The sequence below is a fragment of the Anolis carolinensis genome, unplaced genomic scaffold (genome assembly GCF_035594765.1).
Source record: "Anolis carolinensis isolate JA03-04 unplaced genomic scaffold, rAnoCar3.1.pri scaffold_27, whole genome shotgun sequence".
Taxonomy (NCBI): Eukaryota; Metazoa; Chordata; class Lepidosauria; order Squamata; family Dactyloidae; genus Anolis; species Anolis carolinensis.
Genome location: NW_026943836.1, coordinates 57817 through 79418, shown reverse-complemented (window position 1 = coordinate 79418; position 21602 = coordinate 57817). Strand labels below are relative to the sequence as shown.

The following is a 21602-nucleotide window of genomic DNA, read 5'->3' as shown; positions in this document are numbered from 1 at the left end:
AAAAGGAAGGCACCACTCGATCCTTCCCGACAGATGGCCAGCCAGAGAAGGAAGGAGGCTGCACCAGACCCCTAGGCAGTCTCTATTCCTTAGAAGGGACCCCCAAGGGCCATCCAGTCCAACCCACGCCTTTCTGTCAGGAAGGAAAAAAAGGAAGGCACCACTCGATCCCTCCCGACATATGGCCAGCCAGAGAAGGAAGGAGGCTGCACCAGACCCCAAGGCAGTCTCTATTCCTTAGAAGGGACCCCCAAGGGCCATCCAGTCCAACCCACGCCTTTCTGTCAGGAAGGAAAAAAAGGAAGGCACCACTCGATCCTTCCCGACAGATGGCCAGCCAGAGAAGGAAGGAGGCTGCACCAGACCCTAAGGCAGTCTCAGTTCCATAGAAGGGTCCCCCAAGGGCCATCCAGTCCAACCCACGCCTTTCTGTCAGGAAGGGAAAAAAGGAAGGCACCACTCGATCCTTCCCGACAGATGGCCAGCCAGAGAAGGAAGGAGGCTGCACCAGACCCTAAGGCAGTCTCTATTCCTTAGAAGGGACCCCCAAGGGCCATCCAGTCCAACCCACGCCTTTCTGTCAGGAAGGAAAAAAAGGAAGGCACCACTCGATCCTTCCCGGCAGATGGCCAGCCAGAGAAGGAAGGAGGCTGCACCAGACCCTAAGGCAGTCTCAGTTCCATAGAAGGGACCCCCAAGGGCCATCCAGTCCAACCCACGCCTTTCTGTCAGGAAGGAAAAAAAGGAAGGCACCACTCGATCCCTCCCGACATATGGCCAGCCAGAGAAGGAAGGAGGCTGCACCAGACCCTAAGGCAGTCTCAGTTCCATAGAAGGGACCCCCAAGGGCCATCCAGTCCAACCCACGCCTTTCTGTCAGGAAGGAAAAAAAGGAAGGCACCACTCGATCCTTCCCGACAGATGGCCAGCCAGAGAAGGAAGGAGGCTGCACCAGACCCTAAGGCAGTCTCTATTCCTTAGAAGGGACCCCCAAGGGCCATCCAGTCCAACCCACGCCTTTCTGTCAGGAAGGAAAAAAAGGAAGGCACCACTCGATCCTTCCCGGCAGATGGCCAGCCAGAGAAGGAAGGAGGCTGCACCAGACCCCTAGGCAGTCTCAGTTCCATAGAAGGGTCCCCCAAGGGCCATCCAGTCCAACCCACGCCTTTCTGTCAGGAAGGGAAAAAAGGAAGGCACCACTCGATCCTTCCCGACAGATGGCCAGCCAGAGAAGGAAGGAGGCTGCACCAGACCCTAAGGCAGTCTCAGTTCCATAGAAGGGTCCCCCAAGGGCCATCCAGTCCAACCCACGCCTTTCTGTCAGGAAGGGAAAAAAGGAAGGCACCACTCGATCCCTCCCGACAGATGGCCAGCCAGAGAAGGAAGGAGGCTGCACCAGACCCCTAGGCAGTCTCAGTTCCATAGAAGGGACCCCCAAGGGCCATCCAGTCCAACCCACACCTTTCTGTCAGGAAGGGAAAAAAGGAAGGCACCACTCGATCCTTCCCGACAGATGGCCAGCCAGAGAAGGAAGGAGGCTGCACCAGACCCCTAGGCAGTCTCTATTCCTTAGTAGGGACCCCCAGGGGCCATCCAGTCCAACCCACGCCTTTCTGTCAGGAAGGGAAAAAAGGAAGGCACCACTCGATCCTTCCCGACAGATGGCCAGCCAGAGAAGGAAGGAGGCTGCACCAGACCCTAAGGCAGTCTCAGTTCCATAGAAGGGACCCCCAAGGGCCATCCAGTCCAACCCACGCCTTTCTGTCAGGAAGGGAAAAAAGGAAGGCACCACTCGATCCCTCCCGACATATGGCCAGCCAGAGAAGGAAGGAGGCTGCACCAGACCCTAAGGCAGTCTCAGTTCCATAGAAGGGACCCCCAAGGGCCATCCAGTCCAACCCACGCCTTTCTGTCAGGAAGGAAAAAAAGGAAGGCACCACTCGATCCTTCCCGACAGATGGCCAGCCAGAGAAGGAAGGAGGCTGCACCAGACCCTAAGGCAGTCTCAGTTCCATAGAAGGGACCTCCAAGGGCCATCCAGTCCAACCCACGCCTTTCTGTCAGGAAGGAAAAAAAGGAAGGCACCACTCGATCCCTCCCGACAGATGGCCAGCCAGAGAAGGAAGGAGGCTGCACCAGACCCTAAGGCAGTCTCAGTTCCATAGAAGGGTCCCCCAAGGGCCATCCAGTCCAACCCACGCCTTTCTGTCAGGAAGGGAAAAAAGGAAGGCACCACTCGATCCTTCCCGACAGATGGCCAGCCAGAGAAGGAAGGAGGCTGCACCAGACCCTAAGGCAGTCTCAGTTCCATAGAAGGGACCCCCAAGGGCCATCCAGTCCAACCCACACCTTTCTGTCAGGAAGGAAAAAAAGGAAGGCACCACTCGATCCTTCCCGGCAGATGGCCAGCCAGAGAAGGAAGGAGGCTGCACCAGACCCCTAGGCAGTCTCTATTCCTTAGTAGGGACCCCCAGGGGCCATCCAGTCCAACCCACGCCTTTCTGTCAGGAAGGGAAAAAAGGAAGGCACCACTTGATCCTTCCCGACAGATGGCCAGCCAGAGAAGGAAGGAGGCTGCACCAGACCCTAAGGCAGTCTCAGTTCCATAGAAGGGACCCCCAAGGGCCATCCAGTCCAACCCACGCCTTTCTGTCAGGAAGGAAAAAAAGGAAGGCACCACTCGATCCCTCCCGACATATGGCCAGCCAGAGAAGGAAGGAGGCTGCACCAGACCCTAAGGCAGTCTCAGTTCCATAGAAGGGACCCCCAAGGGCCATCCAGTCCAACCCACGCCTTTCTGTCAGGAAGGAAAAAAAGGAAGGCACCACTCGATCCTTCCCGACAGATGGCCAGCCAGAGAAGGAAGGAGGCTGCACCAGACCCTAAGGCAGTCTCAGTTCCATAGAAGGGACCTCCAAGGGCCATCCAGTCCAACCCACGCCTTTCTGTCAGGAAGGAAAAAAAGGAAGGCACCACTCGATCCCTCCCGACAGATGGCCAGCCAGAGAAGGAAGGAGGCTGCACCAGACCCTAAGGCAGTCTCAGTTCCATAGAAGGGTCCCCCAAGGGCCATCCAGTCCAACCCACGCCTTTCTGTCAGGAAGGGAAAAAAGGAAGGCACCACTCGATCCTTCCCGACAGATGGCCAGCCAGAGAAGGAAGGAGGCTGCACCAGACCCTAAGGCAGTCTCAGTTCCATAGAAGGGACCCCCAAGGGCCATCCAGTCCAACCCACACCTTTCTGTCAGGAAGGAAAAAAAGGAAGGCACCACTCGATCCTTCCCGACAGATGGCCAGCCAGAGAAGGAAGGAGGCTGCACCAGACCCTAAGGCAGTCTCAGTTCCATAGAAGGGACCCCCAAGGGCCATCCAGTCCAACCCACGCCTTTCTGTCAGGAAGGAAAAAAAGGAAGGCACCACTCGATCCTTCCCGACAGATGGCCAGCCTCGAGAAGGAAGGAGGCTGCACCAGACCCCTAGGCAGTCTCTATTCCTTAGTAGGGACCCCCAGGGGCCATCCAGTCCAACCCACGCCTTTCTGTCAGGAAGGAAAAAAAGGAAGGCACCACTCGATCCCTCCCGACAGATGGCCAGCCAGAGAAGGAAGGAGGCTGCACCAGACCCTAAGGCAGTCTCAGTTCCATAGAAGGGACCCCCAAGGGCCATCCAGTCCAACCCACGCCTTTCTGTCAGGAAGGGAAAAAAGGAAGGCACCACTCGATCCTTCCCGACAGATGGCCAGCCAGAGAAGGAAGGAGGCTGCACCAGACCCTAAGGCAGTCTCAGTTCCATAGAAGGGACCCCCAAGGGCCATCCAGTCCAACCCACGCCTTTCTGTCAGGAAGGAAAAAAAGGAAGGCACCACTCGATCCTTCCCGACAGATGGCCAGCCAGAGAAGGAAGGAGGCTGCACCAGACCCTAAGGCAGTCTCAGTTCCATAGAAGGGTCCCCCAAGGGCCATCCAGTCCAACCCACGCCTTTCTGTCAGGAAGGGAAAAAAGGAAGGCACCACTCGATCCTTCCCGACAGATGGCCAGCCAGAGAAGGAAGGAGGCTGCACCAGACCCTAAGGCAGTCTCTATTCCTTAGAAGGGACCCCCAAGGGCCATCCAGTCCAACCCACGCCTTTCTGTCAGGAAGGAAAAAAAGGAAGGCACCACTCGATCCCTCCCGACATATGGCCAGCCAGAGAAGGAAGGAGGCTGCACCAGACCCTAAGGCAGTCTCAGTTCCATAGAAGGGACCCCCAAGGGCCATCCAGTCCAACCCACGCCTTTCTGTCAGGAAGGAAAAAAAGGAAGGCACCACTCGATCCTTCCCGACAGATGGCCAGCCAGAGAAGGAAGGAGGCTGCACCAGACCCCTAGGCAGTCTCTATTCCTTAGTAGGGACCCCCAGGGGCCATCCAGTCCAACCCACGCCTTTCTGTCAGGAAGGAAAAAAAGGAAGGCACCACTCGATCCTTCCCGACAGATGGCCAGCCAGAGAAGGAAGGAGGCTGCACCAGACCCCTAGGCAGTCTCTATTCCTTAGAAGGGACCCCCAAGGGCCATCCAGTCCAACCCAAGCCTTTCTGTCAGGAAGGGAAAAAAGGAAGGCACCACTCGATCCTTCCCGGCAGATGGCCAGCCAGAGAAGGAAGGAGGCTGCACCAGACCCTAAGGCAGTCTCAGTTCCATAGAAGGGTCCCCCAAGGGCCATCCAGTCCAACCCACGCCTTTCTGTCAGGAAGGAAAAAAAGGAAGGCACCACTCGATCCTTCCCGGCAGATGGCCAGCCAGAGAAGGAAGGAGGCTGCACCAGACCCTAAGGCAGTCTCTATTCCTTAGAAGGGACCCCCAAGGGCCATCCAGTCCAACCCACGCCTTTCTGTCAGGAAGGAAAAAAAGGAAGGCACCACTCGATCCTTCCCGACAGATGGCCAGCCAGAGAAGGAAGGAGGCTGCACCAGACCCCTAGGCAGTCTCTATTCCTTAGTAGGGACCCCCAGGGGCCATCCAGTCCAACCCACGCCTTTCTGTCAGGAAGGAAAAAAAGGAAGGCACCACTCGATCCCTCCCGGCAGATGGCCAGCCAGAGAAGGAAGGAGGCTGCACCAGACCCTAAGGCAGTCTCAGTTCCATAGAAGGGTCCCCCAAGGGCCATCCAGTCCAACCCACGCCTTTCTGTCAGGAAGGGAAAAAAGGAAGGCACCACTCGATCCTTCCCGGCAGATGGCCAGCCAGAGAAGGAAGGAGGCTGCACCAGACCCTAAGGCAGTCTCAGTTCCATAGAAGGGACCCCCAAGGGCCATCCAGTCCAACCCACGCCTTTCTGTCAGGAAGGAAAAAAAGGAAGGCACCACTCGATCCTTCCCGGCAGATGGCCAGCCAGAGAAGGAAGGAGGCTGCACCAGACCCCTAGGCAGTCTCTATTCCTTAGAAGGGACCCCCAAGGGCCATCCAGTCCAACCCAAGCCTTTCTGTCAGGAAGGAAAAAAAGGAAGGCACCACTCGATCCCTCCCGGCAGATGGCCAGCCAGAGAAGGAAGGAGGCTGCACCAGACCCTAAGGCAGTCTCAGTTCCATAGAAGGGTCCCCCAAGGGCCATCCAGTCCAACCCACGCCTTTCTGTCAGGAAGGAAAAAAAGGAAGGCACCACTCGATCCTTCCCGGCAGATGGCCAGCCAGAGAAGGAAGGAGGCTGCACCAGACCCTAAGGCAGTCTCTATTCCTTAGAAGGGACCCCCAAGGGCCATCCAGTCCAACCCACACCTTTCTGTCAGGAAGGAAAAAAAGGAAGGCGCCACTCGATCCCTCCCGACAGATGGCCAGCCAGAGAAGGAAGGAGGCTGCACCAGACCCTAAGGCAGTCTCAGTTCCATAGAAGGGACCCCCAAGGGCCATCCAGTCCAACCCACACCTTTCTGTCAGGAAGGAAAAAAAGGAAGGCACCACTCGATCCTTCCCGACAGATGGCCAGCCAGAGAAGGAAGGAGGCTGCACCAGACCCTAAGGCAGTCTCAGTTCCATAGAAGGGACCCCCAAGGGCCATCCAGTGCAACCCACACCTTTCTGTCAGGAAGGAAAAAAAGGAAGGCACCACTCGATCCTTCCCGACAGATGGCCAGCCAGAGAAGGAAGGAGGCTGCACCAGACCCTAAGGCAGTCTCTATTCCTTAGTAGGGACCCCCAAGGGCCATCCAGTCCAACCCACGCCTTTCTGTCAGGAAGGAAAAAAAGGAAGGCACCACTCGATCCTTCCCGACAGATGGCCAGCCAGAGAAGGAAGGAGGCTGCACCAGACCCTAAGGCAGTCTCTATTCCTTAGTAGGGACCCCCAAGGGCCATCCAGTCCAACCCACACCTTTCTGTCAGGAAGGAAAAAAAGGAAGGCACCACTCGATCCTTCCCGACAGATGGCCAGCCAGAGAAGGAAGGAGGCTGCACCAGACCCTAAGGCAGTCTCTATTCCTTAGAAGGGACCCCCAAGGGCCATCCAGTCCAACCCACACCTTTCTGTCAGGAAGGAAAAAAAGGAAGGCACCACTCGATCCCTCCCGGCAGATGGCCAGCCAGAGAAGGAAGGAGGCTGCACCAGACCCTAAGGCAGTCTCAGTTCCATAGAAGGGTCCCCCAAGGGCCATCCAGTCCAACCCACGCCTTTCTGTCAGGAAGGGAAAAAAGGAAGGCACCACTCGATCCTTCCCGACAGATGGCCATCCAGAGAAGGTGTCCCTTCAAAGGAAGGAGTCTCCGCCAGACTCCTAGGCTTCAGAAACAGCGTTGCTTATTGTAAGGAAGTCATTCGTCTGGGTTCCTGAGAGTTTTCCGGGCTGTATGGCCACGTTCCAGAAGCATTCTCTCCTGACGTTTCGCCCACATCTGTGGGCGTTGATGCTGCCAGGCTATTCATATCCACTTTGAAACTTGCCCTGTCACTTTATAGTATTGGAGCCTCCGGTGGCCTAGGGGATAAAAGCCTCGTGACTTGAAGGTTGGGTTGCTGACCTGAAGGCTGCCAGGTTCGAATCCCACCCGGGGAGAGCGCGGATGAGCTCCCTCTGTCAGCTCCAGCTCCAAGCGGGGACATGAGAGAAGCCTTCCACAAGGATGGTAAAACATCAAAACATTTGGGCGTCCCCTGGGCAACGTCCTTGCAGACGGCCAATCCTCTCACACCAGAAGCAACTCAGGTTGCTCCTGACACGAAAAAAAACCTCTATAGTTTGGTTCCCGTTCAGATTTATCTTCCCTACTTGTTGTGTCTATTTGATGTATGTTATATTCTGTAATAATAATAATAATAATAATAATAATAATAATAATAATAATAATAATAACTTTATTTTTATACCCCGCTCCTATCTCCCCAAAGGGGACTCAGGGCGGCTTACATGGGGCCAAGCCCGAATAAAAACAATAGCAATATAAAACACAACAATAGACAAAAGACATGCACAATTATAAAAATTTAAACATTCGTCAATAAAAACAAATGACAAGAACTCATAAAAGCATGGATTAAAACGGAGAGGTTGTAAAAGTAGACTGGGTAAGGTGCACCATATAAGTATTGTAAACACGAGGTGACTGATAAAGTGCTGCAAATTCTTGGAAGTGCAAATTGGGATTGGAATAGACCCTGTATCTATATCAAGTTGACAAAGGTAAAAAGTGTAAAAGGTAAAATAGACACTACCTTCATCAGTTTTGACTGTTGCCCAGACTGTTGTCCTATATTGGACCTTTTAACGCCTTGGATGATTGTTTAATATTTTAATTATGTCTATATTAAATCATGATTTGTTTAATTTGTTTTTAAATGCATTCTTTGATGTCTCAACTGTTGATTTTATGATATTATATGATTGTATTGGGCTTGCCCCCGTGTGAGCCGCTCCGAGTCCCCGTTGGGGAGATGGAGGTGGCATACAAAAATAAAATTATTATTATGCCAATCAAGGGGATGAGTTGCAACATTCACACTTGCTTCCAAGAGACAAGAGTTATTTCTCCCACCCTGGACATTATTTCATAGGTATATCAACCCCACTTGCCTAGCTTCCAACAGACCTCATAACCTCTGAGGATGCCTGCCATAGATATGGGCAAAACGTCAGGAGAGCATGCTAGGCAATACAGCCCAGAAAACTCACAGCAACCCAGTGATTCTGGACATGAAAGCCTTTGACAATACACAGTCATTCCTCTGTTTCCCGGCCTCTAGAGAAAGCTTCCATGGTGGAATAGTCCTTCCTACCAGGAAGTCCTTTCTCAGGCCTGTTATTATTATTATTATTATTATTATTATTATTATTATTATTATTATTATTATTATTATTATTATTATTAACCCTCCAGCACCAATTGCCGCTCTGAGGCCAGAGTGAAGGGAGGGGAGCGGCCAGGAAGGCACAGCTGCATCGTGTCTTCTGCAACATCACTTGGGAGCCCATCAATATATACAATATAATAATGAATAGAAATAATAACACTGTGATGTAATATTAATAATGTTGTAATATTATGCAATATGTATTGTATACACGACAACGTATGATATGGTACAGTAGATTATGTAATGCTAATACCAGTATAATGTACTGGTAGAGTATTATAAATATTGTGGTATGATAATATAGTACAGTAGAATAATATAGAATAATATGATGATTGTATATTATATCTATATATATAAAAGAGTGATGGCATCACGGCGACCCACAAAACAACAAAACTACAGGCCCCCCAACCTCGAAATTTGACAACACAACCCATCATCCACGCCTCTAGGTTGATACAACAAAAAGCAAAGAAAAATAAAGTCCTAATTAGAGGGAGAGAAATAATTGTTTTTATCCAATTGCTTCCACTTAGAAGGCTCTAAGCTCTGCCCACTTGGTCTCCTAGCAACCCACTCAGCCCAGTGTTAATAAAAGAATAAAAAATAAAATAAATACAAATAATACAATAAAAAACACTACAAAATTAATACAATAAAATACTATAATAACTAAAAATAATACAACAAAATAATAAAATATAATAAATAAAAAAGATAAGTTACATTAAAATTAATTTTAAAAAATACAAATAACGTCAAATAAACATTCCACAACTTTTAACCAATACCACCACCACTTTGCCACAGCAACGCGTGGCCGGGCACAGCTAGTATTACATATAATATTGCTAGTAATATTGCAGTATAATGTGTTATTATTTTTGATGTAGATGTGGATTTGCTTTTGGAATTTAGGAGTTGGCTATTTTTGTCTTTGTTCAGCTTCTCATGGCATTCAATGTTTGCTGGTATCTGTTCTAACCCACTCTGAGTCCCCTCGGGGGGATAGGGTGGGATATAAATAAAGTTATGATGATGATGATGATGATGATATTTATTTATATCCTGCTTTTTCTCTCCATAAGGCGAATCAAAGTGGCTTATGTTAAAAACATTACAAGTTAAAATCTACAATATTAAAACAGTATTAATCGTCATTTGTATTAAAAATAATTCAGTATTTAGCTCTGTTGTGTCCCACGCTTGGCCTCTCCCTCTTCCATGGGGCCTCCGTAGAGCCGATGACGCTAGGTGTGTGCAGAATGGCACAGAATTCCGTTCTGCCACTCACGCCTCCCTCTTACCGGCCAGGAAGTTCTTCCTCTTTTCCTGCCGTGTAAGCCCACGGCTGCACTGTGTCCCACACTTGGCCTCTCCCTCTTCCACAGGGCCACCTTTCAGACCTTATAATAAAAATAATAATAAAACTTTATATACCGCCCTATCTCCCTGACGGGACTCAGGACGGTTTCCTATCATAAAGACAAGGCATACATTACATTACAGCGTAATAACACTATACAAGTAAAACTATACAATTAAATAGCAATAAATAACACTTACACAGCCTGATCCAGGGGACGGGAACCATAAACCCAATATATTAAAATAAATCATTTCAGGCTAGATAAGTCTTGTGCAGTATATTCAGGTCCAGAGATTGACCTTGAAGCCGCTGCCCTCTCCTCCCAGCTCAGCACCTCATCTTCCTCTGCCATTTTTGCTTTTGCAGGTGGGCCCAGCAGAGGATGGGGGGAGCAGCCCCTTCCTGACCCGCCTCAGGGCCTCCATGGACCCTCGCCCCCCGGTGCTCGGCCATGCCATGGGAGTCACCGCCAGGGGAACCACCCTGCCTGTGGACGCAGAAGGGGCCTGCCCTGGGAGCCCCTGCAGACAGGACCAGGCGGCCCCCACCGAGCCCCCAGCAGGGAGTCCCCCCAAGAAGACGAGGGGCCCTGAGGACGAGGAGGAGGAGGCGCCCCATGGAGCTCTGCCTGCACAGCCAGAGGACAAGAAGGAGGAGGAAGAGGTGACGCCACAGGAGGAGCAGCCAGGTATGTTGCAGGTGCCTCCCAGGATGCCATGTCATAAGTTCGAGGCCCGCTCGGAGCTATGTTTGTTTGTCTTTGTTCTGTGTTAAAAAGGCATTGAATGTTTGCCTAATATGTGTAATGTGATCTGCCCTGAGTCCCCTTTGGGGTGAGAAGGGCGGAATATAAATGATGTAAATAAATAAATGGAGTCACAGTATCATAGTATTTGGAAGACACACCAGGGACCCTCCAGTCTGACTCCTTTCTGCCATAAGGAAAGTCAGACAGTCAGTTTATTAAATGCTTAGACCTTAGGTCTTTCACATATACAACAAATAACCACATACATAATTTACAAATAACCACATACGTAATTTGAGATCTTCAGGGGAGGCCCTGCTCTCGGTCCCGCCAGCTTCACAGGTGCGGCTGGCAGGGACAAGAGACAGGGCTTTCTCAGTGGTGGCTCCTTGGCTGTGTAACTCCCTCCCTAGTGACATCCGGCAGGCTCCATCCCTTTTGAGTTTTAGAAAGAAAGTGAAGACCTGGCTATGTGAGCAAGCGTTCAAAGAATAAGTTTCGTTGGTTTCGACTCGGTCTGGACTAAAGTTTATGTACAAGGTTTTGTGGATGAATGGCTCAAGTATTTTGTATTATTTTAAATCTGTTTTTAATTGCTTATGTTTTATCCTTTTGCATTGTTGTACATTGGCATCGAATTCTGCCAGTTTTGTAAGTTGCCCTGAGTCCCTTTGGGTGAGAAGGGCGGGATAGAAATGATGAAATAAATAAATAAATACATAAAAACCAGATTATTAAATACAATACAAAATACACAATTCATAATAGTAATTAGGCAAGCACCTACCCTCTTAGTCTTTAGGAAAAGCCTAAAAACCTGGCTTTTCCAGCAGGCTTTTAGAGAGTGAATGCTCACCTATGTCAGGTCCTTGTTCCAGTGACCATTACCTTATATGATGCACTTTATCTTATCCCTACAGTTAGAAACAATTCTAACGTCAACCACATCCCAAGTCTCCTATCAATTGCAGCATCTTGGCTTCCTACTTCATTCTCTAGTTTACATTATCCATTCTGCACACTTTGGCCCAGTTTGTTTTTATAATCTTGACTCAGGTTTTTAGATTATGTTTAGTTTGATTACTGTGTTTTTAATGTTTAATGTGTATACTGTATTTTATGTGGTGCGTTTTATTTCTTTGATGATTGTAATTTCCGGGCTTGACCCCATGTAAACCGCCCCGAGTCCCCTTGGGGAGATGGAGGCAGGGTATAAAATAAAGTTGTTGTTATTATTATTAGTATTATTATTATTAAAACTTTATTGATATTCCGCCCTATCTCCTCAAGGGGACTCGGAGCGGATTACAACACACTAAAACACATAGAGGCAAACATTCAATACTTCACCACAAAAGCAGACAAGGATACAATTAGCAACCCACCGAATCCCAACACCAATCGACTTGAAACAACCAGTCATAAATAAAACCTAACATTGCACAAAAAATTTCATAATATCTAAAAAGTTTCATTATATCTAACCATAAAAACATAAACATTATTTCAACCATAAGAGCATGAACTACAGTATAATGAGCTCCCGAAGGTTCACTACAAATTTTAAAAATTCAAGATTGGCAATTAAAACACTATATAAGTAATTAAAATGCTACATAAATCCATGGCGAGATGCACCCTTAAGAATGCTATATGCACTAACTCTTGCATAGTTAAAAACCAAGTAGAATTAAGTATTAGTACAATTTGAGCAGGAAACACTTTGGATATTTCCAGCACACCATGATTTCGTAAAAGCACCCCCTGAACAGTCAACTGCAATATCCAAAGTTAATCTTGACTGGATTTTCAGTGCTGCCAGTGCAAAGAGAGACACCTTGTGACATAAAGGAGGGCACCATTCAAACCCCCCCCCCCCCCCCCCGACAGCCATCCAGCCTCTGACTTAAAACCTTCAGAGATGGAGACTCTCCCAGGCAGAAGCTGTTTTTCCTCATGTTTCAGTGGAATCTCTTGTCCTGCTGTTTGAATCCATGGCTCCATTGTGTCCCAGCCTTGGGAGCAAAAGGAAACAAGCCTTGCCCCCTTCTCTTCCTCAATGGGACTACCTTTCAGACATTGAAACATGGCTCTCATTATTATTATTATTATTATTATTATTATTATTATTATTATTATTATTATTATGACACAGCAAACAAGATAGATATGCTGGATTTCATATCACAAAATCACAAGTCGAACACTTCCCAAGTGTCTAGGACTGTGTGATGTATTTTCGGATGATGCGTGCAGATCCCAGTAGGGTGGCCTTTTGCAGTTGGCAGATTGTGATTTTGTCAACGTCTATTGTTTCCAAATGCCGGCTGAGATCTTTTGGCACGGCACCCAATGTGCCCATCACCACCGGGACCACCTGCACTGGTTTCTGCCAGAGTCTTTGAAGTTCAATCTTGAGGTCCTGAGAGCGGCTGAGTTTTTCCTGTTGTTTTTCGTCAATGCGACTGTCACCTGGGATGGCGACATCAATGATCCAAACCTTTTTCTTTTCCACAACTGTGATGTCTGGTGTGTTGTGTTCCAGAACTTTGTCAGTCTGGATCCGGAAGTCCCACAGTATCTTTGCGTGCTCATTTTCCAATACTTTTGCAGGTTTGTGATCCCACCAGGTCTTTGCTGCTGGCAGATGGTACTTGAGGCATAAGTTCCAATGAATCATTTGGACCACATAGTTGTGCCTCTGTTTGTAGTCTTTCTGTGCAATTTTCTTACAGCAGCTGAGGAGATGATCAATGGTTTCGTCAGTTTCCTTGCACAGTCTGCATTTTGGGTCAACAGCTGATTTTTCGATCTTGGCCTTAATTGCATTTGTTCTGATGTCTTGCTCCTGGGCTGCAAGGATCAGGCCGTCTGTCTCCTTCTTCAGGGTCCCATTCGTGAGCCAGAGCCAGGTCCATTATTATTATTATTATTATTATTATTATTATTATTATTATTATTCACTTTGTACCCCACCTTTCTCCCCGTGGGGACTCCCAGCAGCTGACAATGTCCCCTTCCCTCAACATTTGTCTCCTCCAGCCTACACATCCCAGCTTTTTTCCGCTCCTATCTAGTTCCTGTTTACATTTTTACAGGAATTAAGCTCCGTCCCACTCTGAGGCTGTCAAAGAGCTCTAACCAGAACATCTTAGGCCCCTTCTACACTGCCTATAATCCAGATTATCAAAACAGATATCCAAATTATCTGCTTTGAACTGGATTATATGAGTCTACACTGCCATATAAACTTTTAATGAATGAGAACATGGACTTTACATGACCTGTACGAAGACTTGAGGATTCTGGATGAATGGATTTTAATCTTGGACATTCTTAAAATTTTATATAATGTGATTTTATTTTGTAATGGTATCTGTTTTATATGAACTGTTGTTTTGTAGATTGTTTTATATGAATTGTTGTTTTTACATTGTTTTTAGGCATTGAATTTTTGCTTATTTACTGTAAGTCGCTTTGAGTCTCCTCGGAGAGAAAGGCGGGGTAAAAGTGATGTAAATAAATAAATAATATAATATAATATAATCCAGTTCAAAGCAGATAATCTGGATTTTATATAACAGGATTGAAGGGGCCCCAGAGTTAGAAGAGACCCGCCAGGGTCACCCAGTCCAGTTCACTTCCGCCACAGTCAAAGCTCTCCTGACAGAGGGCCATCTGGCCTCTGCTTAAAAGCCTCCAGAAAAAGGAAAGAGACTTCACTGGATTCCAAGGCAGCAGCAGATTCTTTGATTGAACAACTCTTACCATCAGAAAGGCCTTCCTAATGTTGAGGTGGAATCACTTTTCCTGCCATTTGAATTTACTAGTCTGGAGAGCAGCAGAAAGCATAGCTTGCCCCCTCCTCTAAACGGTCATTTAAAGCCAATTAAACTAATTTGAGAGCAACATGATTAAAAATAAATAAGAAATATTTAAAAATGCAATTTCTGAGTTGCTGTACACTAAAAAAAGAAATGTAACTTCTGAATGCCAGTTAGAAACAGCTCTGTTTGAGGTACATCATGCAGGTATCTTTGCACGTGAAACCCGTAGTTTTCCTCTTGACGTGGTCTTTTGCTTGTTCTGCCACAGATGAGCTCCATGGCGCAGCGGCCCCCGTCCTGGGACATCCTGAGGAGGCTCCGGGTGCTGTCGCCCCTCCCCGGCCGAAGGGCCCCCGTGGGAGGAAGCCCCGGAAGGGAGCCCCTGGCCGGAGGGGGGGCCGCCCCAAGTCCTCCGGGGGGGCCGCCACCAGCCCCGGGCCTTCCCTGAACGGCCCCTCCCTCCCGGCCAAGGTGCCCAAGAAGCGTGGGCGCAAATCCAAGGCGGAGCTGCTCCTGCTGAAGCTGGCGCAAGGACTGGAGGCCCCCGAGCCCCTCCCTCCCGAGGAGGAGAAGATGAAGGGCCTGGACGCCACGGAGGACGGCCTGGAGACCACGCCTGGGGGGCGCCCGAAGCGGAGAGCGGCCAAAGTGTGAGTGGCGCAAGAGGTGCAGGTTGGGAGGGGAGATCACCAGAAGCCCCCCGGCTTTGCCTTTCCCTCCTAGCGTGGGCTCCCATCTCTCTCAGGGGCATCCTTGCTGATGATGGAATGTGGTGCACAATTACCGACTTTGGCACTCCCTCCAGTCGTTTTGGACTTCAAATCTCACAATTCTTAACAGGCGGTAAGCTGTTAGGAATTGTGGGAGTTGAAATCCAAAACACCTGGAGGGAGAGCCAAAGTTTGCCCATGCCCGATTTTGGATCTCTAGCAGAGTCGAGTTCAGTCTCTCCAGTGCTTTATTTATTTATTTATTTATTTATTTATAATATTTATATTCCGCCCTTCTCACCCCGAAAGGGACTCAGGGCGGATTACAATGAACACATATATGGCAAACATTCAATGCCAACAGACAAACAACATATATAGACAGACACAGAGGCATTTAACATTTTTTTCCAGCTTCACGATTCTGGCCACAGGGGGAGCTGTTGCTTCATCGTCCACTAGGGCTGTACTTCCTCATTCCATTCCTCGTGTTTTGCTGGCAGTTTTATGATGTTGTAAATTAGTTAAATTAGCCTTCCGCATAAAGCGTACCTAAATTTCCCTAATTGACAGATGCAACTGTCTTTCGGGGCTGCATAGGTCAACAGCAAGCCGGGCTATTTAATGGTCGGGGGCTTAACCCGACCCGGGCTTCAAACTCATGACCTCTCGGTCAGTAGTGATTTATTGCAGCTGGTTACTAGCCAGCTGCACCACAGCCCGGCTAGTATATGTGAGTTTATGATAGGAAACAGGTGAGAGGATCTGTAGAATGATGCTTTTGCTCCAGTAAGATTACTTGTAGGTAATCCATTTTGTATAAAAATGTAGATAGGAAAATAAAGTTCCCTAAGTTTAGTAGAGGAGTCCTTAATGCTGGCTCCCATGTCTCTGTGTTTGGGCCTTTTAGACGGAGAGGCCTCTTGGTGTTTTCTCCTCAAACAAAGGGTCATAAAGCGCCTAAGGCTTTGGGGAAGAAGGCTTTGGGCAAGAGACCTCCCCATGCAGGCAGGTGTTAGGAATAACTTTTCAATAACTTTAAAGCATAGGTTCTTTTTATTGCAATTTCCAGTGTGAGAGGGTATATCAGAACAACTTTTACAGAACAACATTTAGACATACAGATTCCGTGTAACTACATTGGATTCACAACAACCTACTACAGTTACATTTGCTAACAAACAAACAAAGGGGGTGTGTGTTAATTTTTACTCAGCATTCACACACATGTACATTCATTCATCCTCATGCATACATCACCATTCTTCCTTCAGCATCTCCTGGAGATGAACACCTGTTAGGCCAGACCCTGCTTCTCTACATCCTGCCAACACGCAGTTCCAAAACGTCAAAACATATCTTCTTTCCCTAAGAACAATGCCAAGGATCAGACCCCTGTTTTCCATACAGCACAACCTGACCCCTTGCAACACGTAAGGAGCCAAAAGTGACCACACTCTGCGTTCCATTGCAGATCTGCCATTCCCTATACACAATCTCTGTCAAGCGTGCCGGGTGAACAGCTTGCTGTCTGTCACACTTTCTGGAATGGTAGAAGGCGTCTCATATAGCAATATTTATTCTGATGTTGTCCCAAAAAGCTGTAAATGAATGATAGACGTCTTCCATCCTGGAATATGTTGATTCCATCTCAGTTTCCTGGCCAGATATTGACTCTCCTTGATTGTTGTTGGCCTTGTGTTTGTGACGAAATGAAAATCATGTGTAGTTCACTCTTGAGCAGTCTATACACTGTCTTGCCAAGAAAGGATGTGCCATGCAGATGAACAGTAAATAACAGGAACTTTATTCTTTGAAATGCAGAGCAACATATACACATTCATATGAGCAGTTGCATTGACTCCCACACAATGTCTTCCTCCAGCAGCCTAGGAACAAAACCTCTCTTGCTAAGCTCTTTTCCAGAACTGAGCTCCAGCAAAAACTGTAACTGTAGCCAACTTTCCCAGGCTCAATTGGCTCCTTAATGCTTTGCAATTTTCCTGTTCTGACACACATACCAACTGATTTTAACATGCTGAAATAGTGTTGACTTCCTTCTTAATGTTGTAAACACTTCCTTCACTTGAAAGAGCCATTGTCTCTGATTACGTTGTTTTTTTCCCAGAAGTTCATCAAGTCAGCAAATGTTGACAAATGTAAACAGATGTAAACATTTCTCTTATCACTGTCACAGTTCTTATCACGGTTCAGCAACTTTTAATTACAGTTCAGGAGGCAGGCAATTAATCATTGCAGGCCTTAATCTTAGAATTGTGTCTTCAGCCAAATTGGGCCCCATCCATACATAAAAATTCATAAAATTCATTCATATCCACACATATTAAATCCACATTTATCAAAGCTGCACGTCATATTTTTGTGACACAGGAAGCAAGCCACCTTCAGCTAATGTCCAGTCATGTCCTACAGGTTTCCCCTGTCCCTAAAGGCTTGACAGATGCAAGTGCTGTGCGTTTTCATAGAATCATAGAATAGTAGAGTTGGAAGAGACCTCATGGGCCATCCAGTCCAACCCCATTCTGCCAAGAAACAGGAAATCGCATTCAAAGCACCCCCGACAGATGGCCATCCAGCCTCTGCTTAAAAGCTTCCAAGGAAGGAGCCTCCACCACGGCCCGGGGGAGAGAGTTCCACTTGTGAACAGCCCTTCTCACAGTGAGGAAGTTCTTCCTGATGTTCAGGTGGAATCTCCTTTCCTGTAGTTTGAAGCCATTGTTCCGTGTCCTGGTCTGCAGGGCACCAGAAAACATGTCTCCTCTTAGCCTTCTCTTCTGCAGGCTAAACATGCCCAGCTCTTTAAGCCGCTCCTCATAGGGCTTGTTCTCCAGACCTTTGATCATTTTAGTCGCCCTCCTCTGGACACATTCCAGCTTGTCAACATCTCCCTTCAACTGTGGTGCCCAGAATTGGACACAGTGTGATTCCAGGTAAAGTGGTCTGACCAAGGCAGAATAGAATAAGGGGGAGCAGGACTTCCCTGGATCTAGATGCTATTCCCCTATTGATGCAGGACAGAATCCCATTGGCTTTCTTAGCAGCCGCATCACATTGTTGGCTCATGTTTAACTTGTTGTCCACAAGGACTCCCGAGAGTCCCCTCCTCTTGTCCTGAAGGGGCTCAGGAGCTCCAGGCCCTGACCTCCCCTCCTGTCTCTCTCCCGGCACCTTCTTCTCTGCTTGCTTCTTCCTCGCAGGGCCCTTCTCTACCTGCAGGAACTGGCTGAAGAGCTGAGCTCCGTGTGCCAGGCCCCGCCATGCAGCGAGGCCTCGGAGGATGCCCCAAAGCCCGAGGAACCCGGCAGGAAGCCGCGAGGACGGAAGCCGCGGCGGGATACATCGGAGGAGGACGCGGACTTTGTTCCCCCGGAAGAGGGTCTCCTGCAGGAGGAGGAGGAGGAAGAGGACGAAGAATACCAGGAGGAGGAGGAGGAGGAAGACGAGGAGGACTTGCTCCTGAGTGAGGCCTCGGAGTCCGAGCTGGAGCCTGGCGTGCAGAGAGCAGTAACGGTGGCACCGGCGCCGGTAACAGGGGCCCCTTGAGCCTTTGCCCTCTTCCAGGGTGTTGGGGTGGGGGGCAGGCAGGGCCCTCAAACGGAGCGCAGTCTTGGGCCCATGGCTGAGGGACAAGGACAAGGAAGCGGTTCTGTGGGCCTTAACCCCTTTCTCTTTCCCAGAGGCCAAAGACCCACTGCCGAGGCTTCGCTCCCAACGGCCTGCACAACTCCATCATGATTCCTGTGTGGAAATCCCTCTCCGTCACTCACCAATTGTGAGTCGCCGGGCGTTGAGGCCTCTAGAATGGCAGGCTGCTGCGGTGGGCAGCTTGGGGACAAGGGGAGGGGGCCCAGGCTCCAGGGCCCTCCTGACTTCCCTGGGAAGAGAGCTCTCCATTCTGGAAGCAGCCCCCAGGAAGGCCCCCTTTCCCAAAGAATGGGTCTGAGAGGTGGTGGAGCAGAGAGAGAGGCCTCTCCAGGGGGTCTCATACAGGAGATAAGGTGTGCTCTCTTGTCCCACAGCCGAGAGCGGTTCCACTCTCCCTGGGAGTTTCCGGAGTGGGTGCCCTCTGCCCGGAAGTGGGCCTGCCTCTCGGAGAGGTGAGTGGCCCTGGGGCAGCCTCAGGCGGGAGAGGAGAGGCCTGGGGCAGGCCGACGTGGCTTTTCGCCCTTCTTGAAGGAAGCCACGGGGCCCATAGGAGGGAGGGGCCTCAGGGAAGGGGCCAGGGTGCCCACTCTGCCTTCCTTCCTTCCTTTCCAAAGTGAAGCAGAGGAGTACCTCCCGAGGGAGACCAAGTCCCCGCTCTTCTCCATCCGGCGAGAAGGTCTCCAGGAAGATAGCAGTGTCCTCTACCGGGTCAACAGGTAGGTGCAAGGGACAGGTGTGGGTCCTGATCCAGGCTGTGTGGTCTTCCTTTGGGCAAGACGTGTGTGTGGCAACTGCCAAGACTCCCCTCCTGAAGAGATGGAGAGGGAATGTCTGTGGACTGCCTTGTATTAAGATGCTGGAAATCAGATGGAAAAAACTGCCTTTACCTCTGTCTGTGTTGTCTGTCCTTGTTGATTATGTAATTGGCATTGAATGTTTGCTGTATATGTGTTTTGTGTTTGGGGTGAGAAGGGTGGGATATACCATATATACTCGAGTATAAGCCAGGTTTCTCTGCCCTTTTTAGGGCTGAAAAAGCCCCCCTCAGCTTATACTTGAGTGAGGGTCCTGGCTGGTTTATATTTGAGTCGGCTTATACTCCAGTATGTACTGTAGGTAATCCGAGTTGGACGGTCTTATCTTATTAAAGTCCTATTATTACAGTAGAGTCTCACTTATCCAACACTCGCTTATTCAAAGTTCTGGATTATCCAAGGCATTTTTGTAGTCAATGTTTTCAAAACATTGTGATATTTTGGTGCTAAATTCGTAAATACAGTAATTACAATATAACATTACTGCGTATTGAACTACTTTTTCTGTCAAGTTTGTTGTATAACATGATGTTTTGGTGCTTAATTTGTAAAATCATAACCTAATTTGATGTTTAATAGGCTTATACTGCTACTTGGCAGGGGGTTGGACTGGATGGCCCATGAGGTCTCTTCCAACTCTACTATTCTATGATTCTTTGATTCTTTTCCTTAATCCCTCCTTATTATCTAAGATATTCTCTTATCCAATATTCTCTGCTGGCCCGTTTAGCTTGGATAAGTGAGACTCTACTGTATCTTAAATTACAGTTTTATGTAAATATTCAAAAACATTTAACCTACTGATGCCTCAATTAATGTAATTGTATTGGTATCTATTTTCATTTTTGAAATTTACCAGTAGTTGCGGCATTTCCCACCCTCGGTTTATACTTGAGTCAATAAATTTTCCCAGTTTTTTGTGGTAAAATTAGGTGCCTCGGCTTATATTGAGGTCGGCTTATGCTCAAGTATATTCGGTAAATACTTCAAATAAATAACTAAATATTATGAGCCGCCAGTTCAGAGACACTGGGAGAACTTGGAGAAGGCACACAGTCTTGGCCTCAGGGGAAGGAGGCAAGGGCAGACCCTCTCTGAGCAGATCTGATCAGGAAAGCCCTGCAAGTCAGTCATGCTTTGTCGGTGCACAACCGCCATCAGCCAAGGCTGGCATGTCAAGCATACGGTCCCTGGTTCCAGAGGCACAGAGCTTCTTGCCAAATGAGTGTTGGGTGCCCAGACTCCATCCTCCCTGTTTGTAAGCCCCAGATTCACCTGAATGTGGCAAACAAGGGATGGGGTGGACGGGAAGAGTGCCATTGGGAAGGACACACCGGAGGGAGGGAGGGAGGGCTGCAGACTTGGGCTTAAAGGGTAAAGTCCATAATAGCTATGGGATTGCTGCTCACCTTCAAGACATCTCTCCTTCATGGCACTCTGGAGGCTAAGCCGTTGAGGGGGTTTCTTGGCAAGGTTTGTGGGGAGTGGGAGTGTTGGCCTCCCTCTAGGGCTGAGAAGCAAGAGGCCGTTCAGACCCCGATCTCCCAAAGGTCTGATACAACACTACACCCCTGACTCCCAAGTCGCCTCCTCTGAGGGTTTTCTTGGCCAGCTTTATCCACTGGGTCCTTACTAGCATTGCCTTTCTCTAAGGCAGGCCTTTGGAGATACAATCATTAATTAATCAGCCCCAGAGGGTTTTTAATAATCTATCCCGTTTTTATTACGATTTTATCATTTATGTGTTTTAAATGCAATTTTTTATCCTGTATTTTTGTTTTAATTGATATATTGTATTACTGTTTTATCTTTTTATAGTGTGATTTGTATTATGTTGTTTATGTTTTGTTCTATGTTGTTTGGGCCTCTGCCTCATGTAAGCCGCCCCGAGTCCCCGCGGGGAGATGGTGGCGGGGTATAAATAAAGTTTTTTTAAAATTATTATTATAAGGCTGGGAGAGTGTGACCTGCCCATATAATCACCCAGTATGTTTCCATGGCTGAGCAAGTAGTGCAATGTTTTAGTGCAGCACTCAAACTGCTGCAACATAATAATAATAATAATAATAATAATAATAATAATAATAATAATAATAATAATAAAAAAAAATGTATTCTTATATCTTGCCCCATCTCCCCGAGGG

The 21602-nt window shown here is 48.3% G+C and overlaps 1 protein-coding gene across 1 annotated transcript in view; it reads left to right on the top strand.

The window, feature by feature from the left end:
• Nucleotides 1-21602, top strand: part of gtf3c2 (general transcription factor IIIC subunit 2) — a 75047-nt gene that overhangs the window by 21764 nt on the left and 31681 nt on the right. Inside the window, exons 2-7 of the mRNA XM_062966672.1 lie at nt 10059-10380; nt 14536-14917; nt 18196-18523; nt 18676-18770; nt 19018-19095; nt 19258-19359. Of these exons, the coding sequence (XP_062822742.1) occupies nt 10116-10380; nt 14536-14917; nt 18196-18523; nt 18676-18770; nt 19018-19095; nt 19258-19359 (1250 nt within the window). The 5' untranslated portion in view covers nt 10059-10115. The remainder of the gene's footprint in view (nt 1-10058; nt 10381-14535; nt 14918-18195; nt 18524-18675; nt 18771-19017; nt 19096-19257; nt 19360-21602) is intronic.